General features: G+C 43.7%; 1 protein-coding gene across 2 annotated transcripts in view; it reads left to right on the forward strand.

Annotated features, from left to right (window-relative positions):
- LOC6594708 (diacylglycerol kinase eta) overlaps window positions 1-22,654 on the forward strand; it is a 46,825-nt gene that overhangs the window by 20,546 nt on the left and 3,625 nt on the right. The window contains exons 3-10 of one of the 2 annotated variants that reach the window (XM_026994970.1): window positions 10,126-10,206; window positions 18,384-19,232; window positions 19,299-19,843; window positions 19,909-20,824; window positions 20,907-21,041; window positions 21,105-21,545; window positions 21,867-22,190; window positions 22,263-22,601. In XM_026994970.1, the coding sequence (XP_026850771.1) occupies window positions 10,126-10,206; window positions 18,384-19,232; window positions 19,299-19,843; window positions 19,909-20,824; window positions 20,907-21,041; window positions 21,105-21,545; window positions 21,867-22,190; window positions 22,263-22,601 (3,630 nt within the window). Of the gene's footprint in view, window positions 1-10,125; window positions 10,207-18,383; window positions 19,233-19,298; window positions 19,844-19,908; window positions 20,825-20,906; window positions 21,042-21,104; window positions 21,546-21,866; window positions 22,602-22,654 lie in introns of both variants that reach the window. The other variant, XM_026994969.1, reaches the window with a different exon arrangement.

Raw genomic sequence — 22,654 nt, forward strand, 5'->3', positions numbered from 1 at the left:
GATGACGTGTCAGTGGCAGAACTTGTCGAATTAATACGATCGCCATCAAATAAATAAATTCAACACGAACATTGGACATCGGGACAATGGACACAAAGCAATTTAATGCCCCATTTGAAATATAACGCATACCACACGCAGTACCGTCAATGGCAACACAATGCCAACGTACACACACGCGTATATTGTCAAAGAAATGATATTAATTCTTAGGCCTGGTCAATTGCCATGGCCTCTGGGCATGGTCCTTATTCTTCCTCCGCTTCTGCTCCCTTTTCTAGCCATCATAATGTCTTAGGAGGCTTAGCCGTCATTTATGTCGTCAACATCTGCGTCTGAGGTCTCTCGCTAAATGCCTCAGGTCGCCTAATCTCCTGTTTGTATGCAGGCCGCACGACCAACTTGGGAAAACTTTGCCATTGCCTGGAACAGGATACACAGTCCCCTAGGAGTCAGAGTTACTTATCGGGGGAAGGGCATGTTTCTAAGCAGCTTTCTCTTGAGAGCAAGCTGAAAGAACTTCCCCATGAAAATTTTCGATTATTTATTCATTAACAATCGATTATCAATTGGTTTAAGTGACTAATCTATCAAAAACTGTGTTTCATATGCAAATTTAAGGCAAGGCTACAACACGTTACTGGAGAGCCTTCGAGCTTAGCTGCGTCTCAAACCTTTCAGCTTTCTGAGTTTATAAATTTATTTAAATTCAATGCATACGACGGAGACACCGCAGAATGTGCCAGAAGAACGAGGACGCCAGCGGACGATGACATGGAGGAGGAGGACCTCTCCTATGGGGGTTTCCCCCTCACGAAGGATGAGGAAAAGTCTAAGGGGATGCCGCGTTCCGCATGCCTCTGGCCTCAAGGGTGCATTACGCTAACAAGCGTACTAAATGCAGTACAAAACGTGGCCACAGAGACGCCGTGACGTTGATGTTGAAGTGTTGCAAACACTCTAGGCCTGTGTGAGTGTATATGTGGAAAAAGTGCTCGGGAATAGTGCTGAGGAAGGCCTTATGCAACATAACCGATGCCACAAAATAAATTGAAACCAGCTGCGGTCAAACCATAACCCATGCACTCATTAGTCCCCTGCCAACCAGGCGGAAATTCATTTGTTCCACTCAAGTATCAAGCGCATCATTCACTGCAATTAGAAGCCTGGAAACCACGAGCGCCAAAGGCCAACAGGAGCCACCGCGGCAGAGGCCATCAGCAGGCTCCATTCCACGAGCGGCAAAGGGTCAGAGAGGACTCCAAGCCAAGCGCTTGGCAAAGGCCAAAAGGGGGTGGGAAGGATGTACGAGACCCATCTACCTGGGGCCCCAAACGGAAATGAAAACGTTCTCGCAGCCACCGCTAAAGCCGCAGCCACCGAATGCACTTTCTGAAATGCGAGACTTCCGGCGCCGTGTGGCCCCACGTAACTTTCAAGGTTGCTGCGGGCAAAGTCAGAGGTGTTCTATTAACATTTCCGTCTGAGGCAGGCGACTCCGACATTTCCATTACCAATCGCATTTTGAGTTATGTTCGACCAAATTGACATTTCACCTTGATTAATGGCCAGCGGGAGACCAGCAGACAGAGCCTTAGTCAGGAGGCGGCTGCTCAATCATCGGTGTCGCTCTGGTGCTGGTCACGGGGATACCGCCATCTCCAATCCGAGGTCATTGTCTTTTGTGCGGGTCTCAAATTTATTGTAGCGCATTAATTCGCTGTCCACCAATCCCAGGCACCGATGCAGAGCCCAGAGCCCGCAGCGGATAAGAATCTACGTAAATGGAAAGCAATTAGGGCCAGCGAATCTTTTGTTGTAAGAGAACCGTTCCATATTTGATTCATTCGAAAGCCAAAGGGTTAAGTCGGGCGCATGAATATTTAATTGATGGCCAGAGCGATGCCTACGGGCGGAAAAGGTGCCGGGAATTGTTCTCAAATAATTTCTATACCCCAAAAAACATTCCCAGACAACTCAACTCAATGAGAGACAGCGAGACCTGGCACTGCCTCAGGCGCCAAGGCTAATAGCTCATCCGTAAAAGAATAATACTTTAAAAGGGTTCGTCTTATTTTAGATATTTCTTTTTGTTAAATTAATGTACGAATATCATAATTATTTGTGCACTTTTCGCTCGTCCCAAAACTTTCTTTGAAATATTCTATAAAAAAGAATAAGCTTTCCCCCATTCTAATAAACACAAAAAACCAAAATTTTAAATAATGCAAAACGGCATACATTTACTTTGGCCGAAAACGAAGCGAAAACCCAAAAACCCAACAAGATGGAAAGGTTGAAACAACTTGCTTACCCCTCATTTGGCTTGGGACCCGTCGGGCAGTCGTGCGGCAACAAAATGCTTAGGCACAAAAACTTTTCAGGCCAAGACAATTTCTACAGGCCTCTTTCCACCAAACAAAAGTTCTCATTCAGCCACCAAAAAGGTAATGAAAGAAATGGGGATACAACAAAGGCGAATTTTCCCTTTTTTTCCAAGAGGAGTGGAATGGGAATGTGTGACATTTGTTGGGTGGGGGGTCGGGGGTTCGTGACAGCCGCATGACACGGGGCGTGAGAGAGCTGAAAGCCAGCTGAAATTTCCGGCCAGAGCGTTGCCAAGGAAATCTCCTTTCTAGCCTTGGAAATAAATGATTTAGTGAGTGACACTTGAGACCAGTATTCGGCCTTCATCTTTCAGTGCGACTTGATTCGGTTCGGTAATATGTCAATTATACGGCCATTTAGTGCAACCGACTTGTAGACTAGATTCGATTTATAAATTGTATTAACGAAAGACGACACCAGACGATGGCTAACTTTTTGATTGAGCCTTGAGCCGCCAGTAAATCAATCAAAATTCTGTCAACGACATTCAATGAAGATGAAGTTTGTAATTTCATCGACACTCAATTTATTTATTAAATTTGTTTGGCCATCGTTGTCGAAACTGAATTTAGCAAGTAATTCCCGTCCAGAATCGAATGAGAGTAGAGATTGTGGCTCCAACTTTCTGGTTTGTGGGAAACAACTTTTGAACTTGAATAAACTAAAAATAAACTCATTTTGCTTGCGCTGGTATGGATATTAAAAAACTGTTTCACTATGCAAAATGCAGCTAGGATTTTAATTTACGAGTAAGCTTGTCTGAAAAAGATACACAAACCGAGCTTAGCCACACACCACACACAAGTTCCAGCTGCCAAAATACATTCAGAAAATGGGGCAAGTTATCATTAACACCTCGCTGATCCTGCCACTGAGCCCCCGCTCCCACTCTGGAATCCTCTGTAAAATGGTAAATGGATGTGGGAGGAACGGACCGACGGACCTAGAAAGGTGTTGGCAGTCGCTCAGGGGCGCGTGATTCCCAAATTGATGTGCGGCACACTCTCTCTGGTTACGTGGCATCAACATTTATGCGAGGATTTACGGTTAAAATATAAATCTTGCTACGGCATTAAGGAGATGCGTGCTCGTTGGCGGGTTTTCAGCCATTACACTGGGAGGGAGAAATCTTAAGTCTATGGTAAATCATCTTCCTAATGTATGGAATGAAAAGTTGTAGCGGAAATCAGGGAAAATTGATTCAAGGTGGTAGATTTTATTTACTTTCAGATTCTACCCCTGTCTTAAGAGATGTGCAAAGATGTCTCAAGACTCCCAGAAGTTCAGTTTTTGCCTCAGTGTAGCTGTACCTTCGGTTTCATGCTCCTTTTCTTGCTGATTTCGATTTTGATTATATTTTTGTTTACCGCCATCCCTAGCATTTAACACGCTCTTTTATGAATGTGTCTGCTTTTAAGTGTTTTATGCTTTAATGTCCCCTAAAAACTTGACCAAATTATTGGCTTGCAAAACACTATCGTTTATTGAAAAAGTTCCCAACATGGAGGGAAAAGTTCATCCGTTTTTAGTCCCGAGAGCAGGGACCCCGAGAGCATCATTTACTATTATTTCGCATGCTGTCAAAAAGTTGGAGGTCCTCGTGCACGGTCCTTGCTAAAACTTTTCCCACTTGTCTAGCGAATAAATTATTTGAGTACACAGAGCACCATATAATTTTTACTGTCTGCAAACTATGCATGTTTTATATTAAGTGGAAGTGAAAGAGAAAAAACTGTCAACCTAAATGTTTAATTTATAATGTGCAATCGTGGCACGGCACGGCACAGTCAGCAAGGCACAGAAAAAAACGCTCTTCCTTTTTTTAGGGACAAATTAATGCACATTTATTAGAATGAGAGACTGTCCAAGAGGTCCAAGAGGATGGGAACATACGAAGAGAAGAGTGCTAAAGAGGATAAGCCATGGGGGGAGGCGATTGTCCATGAAGATAAGCCTCATAGAGGGAGTATATGGTCCATGCGGATAAGGCATAGAGAGACTGGACTGACTGTCCAAGTGGATAAGCCTCGTATAGGCAGGACACTGCCAGGAAGACCCGCACTGGACACACAGGAAAGCAAAAAAAAGTTGGCTCGTCGTCGTGCCGACGGATCTTGGCCGGAAACATTTTTGGTTTTTATCAGCCCTCAGTCCCTGGGCCTCTCTTTCTCTCTCTCTGTCTTTCTCTCTATTTGTGGGTATGCGTGTGTGTGAAGGGAAACATCATTTTATCAAACCCGAAACGAGGTCATGTGGGTTTTTCCTCGTCAGAACCAGAATCAGGGCGAAAAACCAAACCCTCAGAAGCTCTGGTAAAATGTTGTATGTTCCTCGGTAACTCCCTCTCTCATGTATTCTGTGATTTTTTCGTGGAAACACAAATGAAACTCATAAATTAAGTTGCATAAATCACGGCTCAGCCTTCTGTGTGTGCTTGTTTGGAAATGTTATATGGAAAATATATATGCATGATAAGTATAAAGAGGAAAATCTAGCTCCTGAAATCAATTAGCCAATTAATTTGCTGCTTTTTTGCAGCATTAAAAGTTATTCGCTTGAGATTCTTAAAAATATTAAATTTGCAGCAACATTTTCTACTCTAAAATTCATTGAATAAAAAGTTTTCTGCCATTTTTGTTTTATTGCGAATAGCGTTTGGCTCTTTAGAAAGCAAAATCAAGTGAAATCATGTTGTGAAATATCTTTTTGGGAGCTTCAGAGAATTTTATTGCATTTCAAGAGCCGACAAAACAATCGCAAAAGCACATGAGGCACACAACAACACAAATGGTAGATTAAATATCTTTTTTTTCTGTCTGCTGCCTTGCCTGGCATAGCACTACTTAAGTGTTATTTATGCAGCATTTTATCCCGAAACTGAAGAGCCAAAAGTTGAATGTACTACAATGGTCCTTATAGACCACTCGAATGCGAATGCAAATGGATGGAAAACATATCTGCGGTCGGGTGGAGGATAAACCAATAAATTCCAATAAGAAAAGGGATCTGTCTCCCCTTCTTTGCTGTTCTCTTTTCCCTATATATATTCATCAACATTATTATATTGTGACAATGTGTTTACGGGGCGTATACTTAACGTGTGTGTGACTGTCATTAATGCCTGCATTTGAGCCACAATAACGCCACTTACCAAATCGAATCGGAATGGCCTCCAAAAAGATATTCGCTGATGTCGCCCCTTGCTATTAATCACAATTATTGTCAGCCAGTCGGCATTGTCGCTGGTCGGAGGAGGTGGAGGTGCTCCTATGTTCCGCCAACTGCGGTCCTGAATCAGGTCACAGCAGTTGTTCCGCCGTCGCCGTCTCGTTCCGTGAGCCCCGTGACAAATTGCTCTCAGGCTCGGCTCTCAAAGTAGGTTACACAGCTGGCACTGTGCCCTGTACAGGTCCCTCTGTCCCGCATACCCCAGCCAGAACCCAGAAGCACGACTAAATGCTTCTAATTGCTGGCTGGGGCTTGGGGCTTTGTTTAAAACAAAAACAAAAAACGCATGCAGTGGGGAAAATGTTCATTTCGCAATGAGTGGGTCACATGTAATTGCTTGTGCGAATGATATGGGAGGCGTGAATACTTGTACACTGGAAAACACTAGAAGGAAAATGTTCTACAATCCAGACCAAATCACTCCCAATCAAATAAAGTATATAGTTATATAGTTTTAAATTCATTTCAATCATTTTACTATTTCCATCTTTTCTACATTTTATTTTCTACTATCATTTCCATCGAAAACTTTATTCTCTTTTGCCTATTTTTCCCTCACTGTATCCTCAGTAGAACAATCAATAATGTATGGCCACTGGAAGCCCATATTTTGATTACAAATTCCACAATTTCTAATCCCAAATATTCAGTTTACCCGAAGGCTTAGGCCCTGGCTCTGATTTATGTCTCATATTCTCCATTAAAATAGAATTTGGTCTTGAGATGGCAATTTATGGCACCAGCGGCCCTGCTTTATTTAGAATATTGTAAATTTAAATCAAGGGTAGCCCCCAGAAGGGGAAGGTGGTATGTGGCAGGGACTACTTGCAACGACATTAACATTTTGCGAGTATTTAAATACGAGGAGCGGAGCCTCCGCAGGCAGAACACAGCGGGGGATGGCTGGGCTGCCGATGTTATGGCACATTAATAACTAGAATTTGAATCGAGGTCTGGGGAGGGATCTGTGGGAGTGGATGGGAGTGAGCGGGAGTGAATGGGTGAGGTGTATTTAAGTATTTTTGGGGGTGCGGCCACCAAGTTATGCCATTAAAATGTCAAAATTTTCAAGCTTCTCCACTCCGACACGCCAAATGAAACGTGGCACGCCCCCGCAGACACCTACTACACGACATCGCCCCGCCCAGCATAAGAAGAAAATCCCCACCCACAGAAAATGTGCCCTGAAGGGTAGCCAAAAGCTATTTAATACAAATTATACCCCGCCATCATTACAATGCCAATGGGATGGGGCTGAGGAGGAGATGCTCATGGCCCTGTCCCATTTGGGAATCCGCCAGGCAAACAGTTTCCTCCATTTGTCTGACAGAAAACTTTTCTCTCGGGTGGAAAAATGCAAAAAGGACTTTGGAAAAGTCACAACGCAAATGTCTTTAATGTTTGCCTTGTTTTCAGCCGACTGAAAATAGTTGAAATGCAATTGCGAACAAAACTTTCCCCGAAGTGTCAGTTCAAAAGGAACAACTTTATCGAGAGAGAGAAAGAGACAAGAGAGTTCTGTCGAAGGGCAGGAAGTACAGAAGTTAGATGGAGAGGAGATGGAGATGGGTGGTCTACCCATCAATCTGATATCAATGTGGAAATGAGATTGCCTTGGTATATTTCAAAGAACTTTCTTGAAGTTTTTCTCTGATTTTGTTCTACTTGAAGTTTGAGTAACCTGCACAAATCTCTACCGAAAATGGTGTTCAATTAGTGGGGCTTTAACGAGTCAGCAGTTTCTCAGACTCGAATATACTAAATTCTAATGACTGCCAGATCTTTTTTCCCATTAAGTGATTTGGCGTGCAAAAAATGGCCAAGAGAACCCCCTCTCCTCCCACACCAAACAAGACGAAAGTAATGCCAAGAAATGGATATGAATGGCCTCCAACAACAAAAAACTTTTCTGCAAGCTGTACACAAACCAAAGAAAAAGCAAAGGCAAAAGAAATGAGTAAATAAGCAAGAAAAGGAAAAGTATTTTGTGCGCCAGGTGGCAGAGACCCAAAAAAAACCCTGGAAAGTGCGCAAATTAATGATTATTTGAGGCAGTTTTTCTCCAACAAAAATCTCTGTATAATGCAATCAAAGTTGGGTTAATGCCAGGGGACGAGAAGCCGATAACACAGAAAATTAGCAATTTGCCCTAATGTGATGTCTGTGATTGACCCCCAGAGGAAAGCAGACAAACACGAAAAAAAGGGACTCCGTCTTCCTCAATTCCCCAATGTGTGTGTCGTGTTTTTCCACTCAAAAATTGCTACGGAATTCCTACAGTTTGCTTTTATAATTATTTTATTGATTTTCCACACTCGAAAACGAAGAAATGTACAAACAAAAACATACACACAGTCGAACAGAAGAGAACAGAACAAATATTTTTTTTCGTTTATTGGTCTTTTAATGAGATCCCTGAAGGGGAAGGACTTCTGCCGCTTGTGCCGGCGGCAGGCTAAAGATTTTGCGATATCCATTCAGACGGAAAATGTCTAGGACTCACTTAATTTAACAAGTGCGGAAAACGCGGAGCAAACAGGAAAACGTGGAGACTGTTGAGAGCAGACACAGATATTGGAGAGTGGCAGGATGAATATGGAAAAAACGAAAGATTGGTCGAAGATTGAGATACACTTACCATTTTGAAGCCATTCTACATTTAATCATCTATTGAACTTCCAGTGTTTTTACGATACAGACCTCTCCCTGTACATTATTGAAGAAGAATTCTATACAAAAATCCGAGAATTCTTAGTTTATTAAACCAGCCAACAAGCTCAAGTTCGAAATGGTGCCCTGGCCAACAATTTGAGTTCTGAAAGTACTCGAAATCCTTGCTGATTTTTAACGATTGCTGCCCTGACAGCCACCGCTGAGGGAAGGCGCACATCCTTCAGACGCGAATATGGTTGGTAATTTCCCCCCATTTCCTGTGCACGTACCTACATGTACATCGTACATGTGTGTGCAAGTCCATGCTGGGTTTGCTGGTTTGCTTATGTATAAGTTTAATTATTGTAATGCTCACTCACCCTACAGCTCCAACAGTATATGTGTGCGTACATATCCAAGGGTTTTGAGTGATGGCTGTGTTTTCAATCAATTATACGGCAAAGCAACTTATTACGGATTTGTGGCAGGAATTAGGGTTTCTCCCCATTCAATGGGGAAAACGCAGAAACAGCAGCGCCCTGAAAACCTAAAATACCTCAAAATGAAGATGGAATTTCAAGTACTTAAGTGTCATAATAAGTCTAGAGTCTCGCAATGTACCACTGACAGAATACCGCAAAAACAGCAAAACACCCAGGAAGTCCACACATAGCCACAGAGAGCTGTCGTCCCATGAATAATTTATGCCAAGGCTGAGCACACAGATATGTATGAAAAACAGAAATGCGGAAAAACGGAACAGACAGAGATACCTGTCTTCTTAGAGATACTTGTACACGGTTGCCAGACATCCAGCAGATTGACATACAAATGCCATTAAAGTGGAGGTTGACATACACGGCGTATGCGCAATATTCAATTGATTTTTTCGTACCTCACTAAAAGTTCTCTGTTTTCCCAAACAATACTCAAAAATTAATTGGTCTGGGAGTTGAGGCAAATAAAAAATAAAAACAGAAATGTATAAAAATAATACAAAACTTGTTTGCTTACCTCCGGGAAAATGATTTTCTGTGTTTCTGTGAAGGGTCTTCTGTTACCTTGGGGCCCGCAAACAAAATCAAACTTTTTGAATCACTCGAGTCAAAAGAAAACCAATTTTCGGCATGTTCAAAAACTACTTGAGTATACGGAAAACCTTGGGATTGGGACTTGGACTTAGACTCGGGCTTGGACTCGGGCTCTCTCCGTCCACTCTGTCTTTGGGTTTTGGGTTTTGGGTTCGTAGTGGATTTTGTTTTCGGTTCTGCCTATTGGGCTGTGAGTTTTTGTATTGGCATTGCCTTATACTCTGGCCTTCCCATTGTCACATTTCTATTATGTGTTTGGGTCCGTCGACAATAGCAATTGTTGCTGGCTTTTGTTGCCTCGTAAATATCCATTTATCTGCCGGCCTCTCCAACGCTGTGCTGTGTGTGCGTGAAACATTTCAATTTCCTAAAGGACCTGCAAGGCATGATGCCAACACCATGCTCTGCATACATGTCCAGAGTAACAAAAAAAAAACAAGGCCGTCAGAGAGTCTGAGTTCTGAGCCGCATCAAAATAGCCGGCGGCCGGCTTTAAGCATTCCATTAAGTCGGAAGACACCACGGAAGATATATACATACACACTTTTCTCTTCTCAGGGCTTGGCTCTGTGCCAACAGCAGAGACATAGAGAGAGAGAGAGAGAAAGCTAAACAAAGAAAAAGAACACAAACGAATTTTTTGCTACAAAATTAAAAACAATATTTTATTATGTGGCAAAAGGGTTGGTCAGCCTTTGACTGCTACCTAAATACGAGTATTTATATATTTTCTAATCTCGAAATATTTTTCATATATATTTTACAGTGCGATGTTTTCGATGAGATTGACCTTTCGGATTTGTGTTATTTTGAGTGTGGAATCAAGAACGTAAATCATAGTTTTCAGGTAAGTGAGAAGTAACGACACCGACTTATTCATAAAATATTCCTTAGACCTAATTAAACAATACAAAGCCATAAAAATGTAATGCGAAAAGTTGGTCCTGGGTCCTTCACAAGCATTTTTGGCCTTGCGTAAATATTTTATTTGGCTTTAGGAGCTTCGGCCTAATTAGTTTGGCAATTTATTCGGCCCACCTGTTTCACTTCACGTTATTAGCTATTAATTTGGCAAACTTCTACTTACACTTCTACTTCTCCTGCCGACCTTCGTCTGCTTCTGTTCTAGAAAGTGTGAAAGGCCGGAAAAGTAACTAAAGCCAAAACAAAAAAAAACGCTTCTGTCAAAACCGACGGATACTCGAATACATATAAGCATATAACCATTTCCTGTTTGTCATCATTCCTCACTCAGGAAAAGCCAGATCACCCTTCAGGTCTACCTTAAGGTTTCTTTCTTTACTTCTATATAAGCGATATCAATACAGCCACAAAAATGGGGAAACCCCGAAAGCCAAGGCGGAAAACAAAAGAAATCGAAGCAAAATTCATGCCGAATTAGCATAAGTAGAAAAACTCCTGCTACGAACAGAGTCTGCTGCTCGTATTCCATATTTATTTATTTAAATTTTGTGCCTTTCTCTGCTTTTCACACGAATGCGCCACATTTGATGCGAAAAATTAGGGGCTTTGTGTGTGTGTATGCGTGTAAGAGGAGAGATCTTGGGGAAATGGAATGCTTAGCCGACGAGTGGGAGTTTCCGTTGCGTGAACCTGGCCAATAATAAAAACCCTTATATATATCTTATATCTCTTTATAATATAAATAATAAATTTGCCGAGCCGAGCGTATACGCGAGCTCAGGAAATTGCCAAAAGGTTTGCTGTTGCTCTTTCTGATTTTTCCCATTATTCGGGGAAAATGTTATTAGCTACAGGCGCCCATCATGGTTTTTATTGTCTTTTATCTGCTTCTCCTAACTCTGCGAAGCCTTTGGGGAATTGGTTAAGGTGTTATTTAAGGGAAGGACCCTCTTTTTTGAAGGATTCTCTTAAAGCCTGAAAAACTCTTTCTGTCTGCACGCTGCTTAAAGTTTTATAGTTAAACTCCCCATCAGTTTGGGACTGCTTAAAGTTTTATGTAGGGAAAAAAAACCACAACAATGTCTGGCAAAAGAGGTTTTTATTTTCATTCAATTTTTTTACACAAGGACCGTCCACAAGGCTGTATTGTACGAGTATCCTGTCAATGGCAATGCCTGTCAGCAGCAATAAACCGCAGCAAACATGAAAATCTATACCTCGTTGCAGTCGTCAGTGTCACTGAAGAATAACAGAAAAAAAACCAATAAGCTAAACATTCATTCAGAATATATATACAAACGAAACAAATTTTATAGATAAACCACCATTTCCACTGAAAAACGACTAAAATAGTAATTCTATGCAGTGCAGGTGGAGTGCAAATGGATGACATTTTAGACACTCCTTTCGCGTTCGAAAGCCGTTTAAACTTTGTGTCAGACATTTAAGACCGCACGTAAGTGGCAACTTACCTGCTGGCTGCCACGTGCCACAAACTTTTGCACGCAGCCACATAGAGACACGACACCCATAAGAGGTTTGTCGAGCGGTAAGCGCATTGTTAACAATCCCTTTCCCAATGCGGTTTAAGCCTCAAGACGATTCTCGATGTGCTTCACGATAGAACTTACTTGGCAATGGCAATGGCAATGGCAATGGTGCAAACATGTTGTTTACAGATTGGCTTGGATGGATTGGCTTACATGGCTGTAAAACTGCGAGTAACGTAGGGTATACGCATTGTTCGAATTCCTTTGTAGTGTTCCTTAAGCTGAAGTAAAATCTAAAAGTAAATGAAACAGTGGCTCAAAATATACTTTTCATTTACATTTGCATTTCCATTTAATTATACAAAAGCTTCTTTCATTTTGTAGAACTTATTGCCCTTTCATTCATCAATCTTAGAGAAAATCTTGTTCGTAAGAAAAGTTAAAGGCTCAGATGTTTTCTTTTCTTATGCCATTGTCTGGCTCTTGAATGGAAATACGCATTATAATGACCGACTTGTTGGCTTGCAAAATACTATATTTGTTTGTCGCTAACAAGTAGATTTTAATGAGCTAAACGGCTTGGGGGCAGAGCACCAGCTTACCTTGATGTCTAAGTGCATTTCTGGTGTACTCTAATTAGGTTCCTAATTAACTCAAATTGCTGGCACCTTCAGAGAGAGGTCTATTGTATGGGTTGGTGAACTATTTGCATGTTGAAGGGAGGGAAAATGTGAGCTGTAACAAAGAACATTCTGGCGAGGTAATAATAATTTGCGAACTCCACTTAACGAACAATTTTCAAGTGCTTGCTCCTTTCTTGTTCTTGTTGCATGGAATTTGTAATATCACTCAAGTTGATTGATTGCCTTCACCACGAACACATCGAAGCAGCCAGCCTCTTTGACATCAATTATGCAAGGAGGCTGTGGGACCCGACTCTTGTTAATCTTTGGCGCACCACACTGCGTATACGCAATGCCGGTCTTCAGAGCAGCTGCTTCCCCCCAAAAAACATTACTCGTTCGTTTTGCAAATTACGCAGCATTCTCTCCTCTACGTATCCACAAAACTGAGTTGATTTCCAGAGCTAGAAGGCCAGAGAGTCAGCAAAAGTTATGGCCACAATCACAAATATTTCCCTAATTGAATGGTGGATTTCCATCCTTGTTTATTGTTTGACAAACATCAACTTTGGAGTCAACAATATTGGATTAGACTTCCACTGATTGCAGGGGTGGGAGTGTGAAAAGTTTTGAATGCTCTACCAAGAATATAGCCAATTTGCTGAGTTCAAATGACATTTGCTTTGTCAATTAGTGTTTGTTGGCCTTTGGTTTTAATTAAGGGTTTGCCAAATGTACCCTTGTTGCTGTGGTGATGTGGCTTTTATGGATGGGTTGGCTCCCAAAGATTGATGAGAAATTTCTGCGCAACAAGCATAATTAATAAATGAATGTGTGTTGTCCATTGTTTTGTCATGTGTTCTGTTGAAAGCATTTCCAAATTTAATTTGAATTTCAAAGCTACTCGTATGTCATAAACATTTTAACATTCTTGTTCCAAGAAAACTGTTCAAAAGGAAACCCAAATGAAAAGCGTACAAAGCCAAGCATTGGATTATTAGTTTTTCCTTTTGTTGGCTCGTGGGGAGGCTCTGTTCCCAGCAGTTGGAATATGTATAAAAATTTAGAAACAATCACGAGAACCTGTGTGTGTGTGCCAGGTAATTGTAAAACAGTCTCCTACCCAGTCCTCAGTCCTAAGGTCTGCTGAAGGCTGTCCACATATCCTTGAACTTTGAAATTTTCCTCAAAGCAGAGAGAAAAAAACAACTCATAACATTTTAGCCATATAAATGTTTCGTGGCAGACAAAAAGTAAAAATAAAAAACTCTGGGTGGAAAAAAGTTGCCAAACAACGAAGCCAAGGGAAATGTGTTGATAGTCTTTGACAAAGTACTTAACTTTAGTCGAGCTTATGTGTTCCTGTTCCTGGCCCTCGTTGGCCAATTCCTGGAAGCCTCTGAATAGAGGATAGGAAATCTTAAAATCCGACAAAACGTTTTGTATGAGCTCTCGCTCATAAAACATAAATAGAAATTGCCTTCGAGTGCTTTTCATTTCAGCAATTAAAAATCTTTAGACTTGCAAATGAGAGATGACTGTGAGAAGAAGTAAAGTCAATTTGAATAGCAATTAGGGAAGTGTTTCTCCTATTCATAGAGTACGAAAAGTTAGAGCTATGTATGTAGTCAGCCTGTGACATACAATTCAAACTCTAATTAGGTACATTTTCAACATGAAAGATTCCCAATTGCATATAAAGCTAATACTACAAAGAGTCTAAAGAGTAACTCCAACTATTTGCCTGTATAAAACATTGAAAGTTTTGGGAAAATTGAATGCTACAGTTTTGAAAAGCTAACAACTATTTCTCCGAATAAAAAAAAATACAAATTCAAAGACAAGTGAATGATTCAATAGCTTTCCAGGTATTTTTCCACCTGAAACTCTTCTTATTGTCCTTAACGACAACCATTTCTCATACAAAAAGCACCACATTTTCCATTGAGAAAATTCAACCAACATAGAATTTTTAAAGAACTTTGGCAAAAGTTTCAAGAAAATTTCAATAGTACATATACGAAAACTTTGGTCAAACAGCCGAAGGCCCTTTTCCACCAAGGCGGCTATTAAAATTTCAAAAGTTATTTCGACTCTGCGGTGATAATGAAAAAATAAGTATGGGAACGTGTATCTGTCTCTCGGGGGGTTTACTAAGAAATAAGCCATGGAATGTACATAAATATATACGTAGCTTTATATATACAGATATGCATATACTAGTATATAAGTATGTACAAACAGGAGACGTGTTTTTGGCGGTTTTGATGTGCTCGCTGGGGGACAATGCGGCGTATGCGTAATTTGGCTGCTGTTGCTTCTTCTTGGGCTTCTGCCTGTTCTGTTGCTCCTTGTCATGAATATTTGGGTGGGCGCCACATCGGTGTTTGGCCCTAATGAATTCTGGCATATGTCGCCTTGGGTTTGAAGTGGCACAGTGGTGCACAGTTTTCCCTTAAAAGTAAGTAAAGTAATTTAAAATTGTAGGTTTCCACCTTGAAAAAAGTTTGTAAATATTCAGGTGCTTAGATTGCACGGTGTGCGACAGCTTATTTACACTTAAGTTCTTTAAAGAAATGTTCAAGTTCACTTAAGAAATATTTACCCAAAGTGGAAGAACTTCCAAGAATGAGTTTTTTTCATTTCACCTCAAAAATTTCAGGAGGAACTCCTTCACTTCTTGTAGAAGAGGCTTCAGCTTCACCTTTCATTTGAGTATCAGAAAAGGCTCAAAGCATTATGTTACATGATAATCCAGACCACTGTGCATGTATCTTAGCGGTTTGCTTTGTGTTTGTTTATGTGATTGGAGAGCGCGACCTGCTGTGCCTTCGAGATGAGGCTCCGGCTTGTGTCTATAGCTTTGAGCGATTTACGATAACACATACCAACCGAAACCGAAAATTTAATGCGATTATTTTGGGTGACACGCCCACAACACAGCTATCCACCAAAAAGACCTTAATGGCTGATATTGACAATTGGAAACCTCCAAGCTGGCATCACGGGAACAACTGATTGAAGGCCGACTTTAAATGAATTAATTCTACTGTTTAAACACCCAATTAATCGTTCAAAAGTTTTGATCCTTTCCATTTGAATGGCACTCATTGCGCTTGCCTGAACCACAGTTTGCATATGCCGGCGGTCATAAATTATTTTATTGATTGGAATATTGGAATACGTATATTTTTCCTCGTAAAATGTTAGCCAGAAGTGGAATCTAGAGACCTGCATTGTATGTCGCCCCATTCGCATAGCAGTTAGCAGCAGCTGTCGCTGCCAGCTTTTATTGTGTTCCGTGCCCTGTTTTTACGGGCACTCTCTCCCACTCTTCTTTTTTTTTGTCGCTTTGCAAATGGAGACCCGCGGCGATGACGATGCCATTGTAGCAGCACCACACACATGTTAGAAAAAGCGCAAAATTGCAATCAGACACCGTTGTGATCGGGTCAACACAAAGAACTAAAACTCGGTGGGGCATACACAAACGAGAATTTATTAGCCCACAGATTGGTTTTCGACGCCGATAGGTGATGGCCCAAGGGGCCAGAACCGGCGTAAAAAGTGTGAGCACCATCAATGAAATATGAAAATGTGATTAAAATGGTAGCTAGCGAGAAGGGACTTTATCCTTTGAATAAGAGATTCCCAAAGAGACACCATTTCATGTTGTTCTTTAATTTAAATTGAATTACAGCCACGGCATCCATTAAATGGCAGAAAATCCACTCCTTAAGCCAATAAATTGTACCCACATTTCAACAAGAATAAACCTCAAATGGCCCCAAAATAAATCGGAAATGGAATGCAGCTGCAGTACGAATAAATTTTCCAGTTTTCCTGTGGCAAAAAGAGAGGATACGTGCGGGCTTGGGTAATTGGCGGCTGACTGACAAACGAACCGCACGCGCCGGATTTACGCTTAAAAGCAAATCCATGTTGCAAATGTCAAAGTCAGAGAGTGAGAGTGAGAGGACGGTGCACCGTGCCCGGGGCCAGGCTCAGGCTCAGGCCCAGGCCCAGGCAACATCCCAGACCCAAGGCACGTGCATTGGGAATCACTTAACCATTGCACATTAGACTAATTGAAAAAACAGGAAAAACGACAGACATGGGAGACAGGCAGTGGCGGCGGAGAGACAGAGGTCGTTAAAAGGCCACAGCCAGGCCATGAGGTTCGATGGGTGGTGGCGTTGTGGCTGTGGTTGCACATTAATTGCAACATTGAATATGCAAGCAGGCGGGCGCGCCCGGGCGGTGGCAACAGGACCCATCCAACCGTGCCAGACCACTTTTGATTGCAAATTCCAGGATCTATGGATGGCGAATGCAGGGGCCCCAAAAGCCTCAACTCAGAGGCAGAGTCGGTTTGTAATTAATACGTTTAAAATGTAATTAGCGTTGCGGTTACGTTCCGACTTGAGGACGGAGGAGGTTGGGGCATCGTCTTCTGATTCTGGCTTTCCTTCGGGGGGCACAAGCATGATTTATTGATGCAAATATGAAAGCCTTAAAGCTATATAGAGCCACATCCGGCTCGATGGTTCTGGTTCTGGTTCTGGCTTGTGGCCAAGTCTTGTCGCCACTTTGGCCCCCAAGTCGATTGGCCCGGAGAGCTCACTTTGCTGTCACAACAGAGACCGACATTGTGCGGTTTATGACATGAAGGTGGGCCAATTGCACTCGCTCTCTCTCTTTCCCTCTCACTCTCTCTTACTCTCTCTCTCTCTCTCTGTTTCCCACTTGGAACCACTCTCAACTCAGTGAGGTCGTCGGTTGTCGTGTCACAGCTCCTGACATTGGCATGTCAACCGGTCATTGTCATAGCTCTTGGTTAAGTCAACTGCATTTGGCACTGTGAATGGCGCCTGTGGTGCCTTGGAATGTGTGGTTTGTCGCTCCAAAGAGCACATCCTGTAAATGTTTAATACCTTTTTCCCTGTTTCAAAAAAACAACAGAAGAGAAAACTTAATTACGAAATCTAATTAAAACTGAAAATAATGGGTGTTGAAAAACACAGTCATAAGTTAACCGTGTCTAGACAGGAGACCGGCAGTCCATTAAGTCAATAAAATACCTTATTATCCAACAAACTTGACCGCAAATGCTATAAATATGCAACAACAAAAACCAGGGGGAAAAACGCAGAAAAATAATGAAAATATCGCTGTTGTGGATGGTATGCAAGGATATGACCATCCGAAGGACATGTGCGTCATAAATTCAGGGCAGAGAACAACCCCATCATAATCCGCTAAGGTAACCCACGGCGGTTACCCTCCCCCTCTGAAGGTCGAAGGTTGGATATATTAATTATGCTTGCTACTCTTGTGTTTTGTGTTTGGGGCGGGTGGGGCTATGGTTATGTTATGGACACTTCAACGGGCTTATACAGCGGCTTGTCCTACTTAGGGGCTTGGCACTGGAATTCGCTTATGTATGTCTCTGGCACTCCGCTGTCTGCGCATTATCCTTTAGCAGGAATACAGCATTAGCATATTAATGATGCCTCCGTCTACACTAATAAACCCTCATTTGATTACACAACTAATAAGCTGTCCCCCTCCAAAGTATGTGAGGTATGGTTTACGTACATTACGAGTACGAGAACGGTATGAAACTCAGTTTCAGCTGTGGGCTAAGTCCAAATTAGTGTTGTTACATATTTGAGGTTACTGCCATAAAGAGAGGACTAACCCAAGGAGTCCTCACGACACATTTTTGGGTTTCATCTTACTCTCTTTAAGGGGAAATTTCAAAGGACATCCACTACTGTCTTTATTCCTCTCTCATGTTTCATCTCTTGAAGCATTCCTTACTACCGCCTTTTGCTTTACATCTTAATCCCATCTTAAGTTGAAATCTTCCTCTTGGTTCCTCTGAACCGTCTCTAGTCGTAACTAATCCCAGGTCTAATCTGATCCTAAGATTCTTTTCTACTGTCGTTTCCTGTCATATTCTCTAATACCATGTTCTCTTGCAGATAATCACACCCACTCGCTCTCTGGTGCTTTGCGCCGAATCCAGACGCGAAATGGAGGACTGGCTGGGCTCCCTGAAGACGGCCACGGCCCCGCAGCGTCCGCGTGGCGACAGCTTTCTCATCGAACAGCATGACATTCTGTCGAATCACCATCACTGGTATGCCACCTCGCATGCGCGACCCACCTACTGCAATGTCTGCAGGGATGCGCTCTCCGGAGTCACATCCCACGGCCTCAGCTGTGAGGTGTGCAAGTGCAAGGTGCACAAGCGGTGTGCGGCTAAATCCATTGCGAATTGCAAGTGGACAACGCTGGCGAGTGTGGGAAAGGACATCATTGAGCAGGCGGATGGCATTATTATGCCGCATCAGTGGATGGAGGGGAATCTGCCAGTGTCCGCAGTGTGTGCCGTATGCAAGAAGACATGCGGTTCTGTGTTGCGACTGCAGGATTGGAGGTGCCTCTGGTGCCGGGCCACATGCCATGTGGCCTGTCGACCACAGATGGCGGTGGCCTGTCCCATTGGACCGGCCAAGCTATCCGTGGTCCCGCCGACTAGTGTGCATTCGATCAGCACCGATGATGCCTGGGATGTGGCCAGCCCCAGGGGCAACTTCTCGCCCCTCCTAGTCTTTGTCAACTCCAAGTCCGGCGATAATCAGGGCGTGAAGTTCCTGCGACGCTTCAAGCAGCTCCTGAATCCAGCCCAGGTCTTTGATCTGATCTCAACGGGCCCGAGTCTCGGATTGCGACTCTTTCGACACTTTGAGATGTTTCGCATTCTGGTCTGCTCGGGCGATGGTTCCGTGGGATGGGTCCTCAGCGAAATCGATCGTTTTAACATGCATGTGAGTCTTTAGACGAAACGAATTCCTATCCTCACCATAAATGTATCCTTAAACTGTTCTCTGTAGAAACAATGCCAGGTGGCTGTAATGCCCTTGGGAACTGGCAACGATCTGGCCAGAGTTTTGGGCTGGGGCTCCAGCTGCGATGATGACACCCACTTGCCGCAGATTCTGGAACGATATGAATCTGCCAGCACCAAAATGCTGGATCGCTGGAGCATCATGGTGTTTGAAAAGGCCATTGCAGTCCCAAAGATACCCAAGATGTCGATCACCACGGAACAGGAGGCCATGCTCACCGGGATGGTGACCTCTGCGAACCACCATCTGCGCTTCATTGTGGAGACGAATGATACCCAGACGCTGATCACTTCGACCCGGAACCTTTGCGACACCGTCGACGATCTGGTGGGTCGCATCTCAGAGCATCACAAGGAGGACGAACAGCTGAGCGTCAAGTGCGATATCCTGAAGCAAAAGTTGAATATGCTACTGGATGCTCTGCAGGAGGAGGAGATGGGTGCCCACAATGGTGATGATTTGATAGCCACCATCAGGAGTCTTATAGCGCGAAGTATTCCGTCTACTCCGGGAGCCAATCCATCCTTACTGTAAGTCCATTTTAAACGGTTTCTTCTAACTTGCTTCTCTAACTTCTCGAATTTAACCTCTCAAGCAACCCAAACATATCAATCGAAAAGACCGAAAAAGATCAAATCAACTCCAAGGAACGTCGAAACAGTCGCTCATTGCGATCCAGCGAAAAGGAGGCGCTCCAATGCCGAGCAAATAGCGTGAAGCGAGCCATCTACAATGTGGTGGAGCATTCAGAGCCAGGCCGACCCAAACGCTATCAGCGAAAGCTCTCGATCACGCCCTTTGAGTCCCTCAAATTGCCAACAAATACATCCGGCGACTCCACTCCGTGTGGCTCCCCATTGCCCATAATACCACCCATCAATATTATATCCCCCACGATGGAGACCTCTCGCCTGACCTGCATCTCTCCGCTGCCGGACACCCGCCGTGATTCGGTGGATGAGAGCTTCTTCAACAGCATCAATCTGCCAGCTCCACGGCAATTCGCGGACAGTCGAAGGAGTTCAGGGGTCGATGTTATCCAAGAGATAGAGGAGGGGGCCAATGGAGAGACAGTCTATCGCATGGGCCGCATGTCGCTCAGTGGCGGGGCCAACATTGACGATGCTGGCAATCGTCTATCGCCCTGCAGCGATGGAGGCGACAACACGCCCACCGATCGCAAAGTGGACTTTTTGAGAGTCCCCATATTGACAGGCGAGCCTCTGGTGGATCCCTTGTCCAACTATCGACCCGTGGAGGTATTTGAACGCACCTATTACATGACCCGGGAGATGGACAACGCCAAAGATAAGGAAAAGGAGAGGCTCTTGAGTCAGGAGAGCAGTATTTTAGATGTGGAAAAGGAGGATAACATGCTCACCGAAAAGCAGACATTGGTACACACTTGTAATCTGCAGGTACCCGGCATTGTCGTAACCCCCAACTCCCAAAATGTATACTCAAGCGCAAGTTTAACAATCATTGACACCGATACCGCACAAACCACCACTGTACGTTTGCCATCTTCCAGAGGATTGCCATCTCGCATCATTCAATTGATATTCATTCTTGATTATCCTTAACTGTTTCTAGGATCAATCCTCTTCTGATGAGATGGCGGGCGAGGCCAGCGACGTGCTTTCGGCCATTAGCAATGAGGAATGCAGCGTAGCCTCGGAGATATTTGACAAGCAAGATGCTGGCCAGACTTTGGGCGACATTATACAGGTAAAGATAAATGGATTCATGGAGGAGACATGTTTCCAACTTCCATTGGGATTCCCCTAACAGAATCTCGATGCCAGCAACTTTACGCACATCGATTCGCCCGAGACCAGCGATGAGACAGAGGCCATGCCTGGCGAGAGTATTATGGATGACATCAGCTCCGTGCTGGGCCACGATATAACCTATGCCCTGCAGGACACCATAACCGATGACACCACCACCCTCTGCTCGGAGCATGTGGGTCCCCCGAAGCCGCCACGCAAGAAGTCGCTGAGTGCTTTGACCCACACTCAAGCGCATCCCAGGAGGCGCAACTCCTCGCCGCCCAGGATGGCAAGGCTCGCCCGGATGGATAGCGATGATAATCCACAACAGTTCGGTTTCGAGAACATTGTGTTTGAGATAGACAATCGATGCGATGATCAGAAAATGAAGGAACCGCCGCGCTACTGCAGTTTGGCGCAGTTCGTGGAAGGTAACGATATAGCGCGTCAGAGCTTCAAGGTATGTCTTAGATCTTAGGTGGGGTTTTGAAAATTTAGCGTGCATTTGTATGTAGTATAAGGAGTATATATATAGAGCTATTATATGGTGTTATCGGAAGTACTCAGACATGGCCACTTATGGTAAAATCTTTGTTGCTCTCCGTTTGCTTCTTTTTTCTTCAAAACTTTTTCTTTTTGTGCGTGTGTATTCGAAACGAAACTTGCCTCAAATCAAACTCTAAACAATCCTGCAAAACCACCACCACCAACATATAAATCCTGTGCCTCCTGTGCTACTATCCTCGATCGACTACTCTACTACTCTCTCAATGAACAAAAGCGTCCCAAAAAGCGCACTTCACTGAAAAAACCGAAACCAACTACAACCAATGAACAATCCTCCAATCAACAGCAGCTAATGCTAATGCAACGGAGCAACGAAGGCAACGATCCAGCCAACGATAAAGAAGACACCGACGATATTGCAAGCGTGCAAACGCCAACGAATGTGCCCCGTGTGGCAATGCCTTCGAGCGAGGATGAATTGTCCACACAAACGGCGATTAAAATAGAAATACACGATGTTGACTCGACAGCTGTGCGCAATTTGACCAGCAACATGAAATCGACATCGCCCACGAAGAAATCGGGCCATGGACAAGATGTAAAGCGCATTACTTTTGATGAGTCGTGTAAGAAAGAATCCTTTGATGATGTAAATCCCAACTATCCACAGATAAGTGTTGTTGTCAGACCGCCGACACCGTTGCGCGGCGACTGCATCAAGCCCGTTGCCGTTGCCGCGCTGTCTGCCACCTCTACCGGTGGCAGTGGCGGTGGCATGGCCATGGCCTGCACTGGCCTGCTAGGCGTTCGCGCCATGAATGCCTCGGAGATCCGTCGGCATTCAAGTCATGCGCCCAGCAGCCTGGCTGTCCGTGAATTCGACAAGGACAAAGATCGCCGTCACTCCGGATTTAATCCCAATCAATTGACATTGGATCCGGAGCATGCGCGCTTCCTCAGCAGCTCTCCAGCGGCCAGTCGCAGGATAAGCTGTGGCAGCCTCTTCAAGGTAAGTCTCCCGCCCATTGTCCCCATCCTCGACCTCGACCCCCGCAAAATACC

Source organism: Drosophila persimilis, unplaced genomic scaffold, assembly GCF_003286085.1.
Source record: "Drosophila persimilis strain 14011-0111.01,24,50 unplaced genomic scaffold, DperRS2 tig00000000-arrow-pilon, whole genome shotgun sequence".
Lineage (NCBI taxonomy): Eukaryota > Metazoa > Arthropoda > Insecta > Diptera > Drosophilidae > Drosophila > Drosophila persimilis.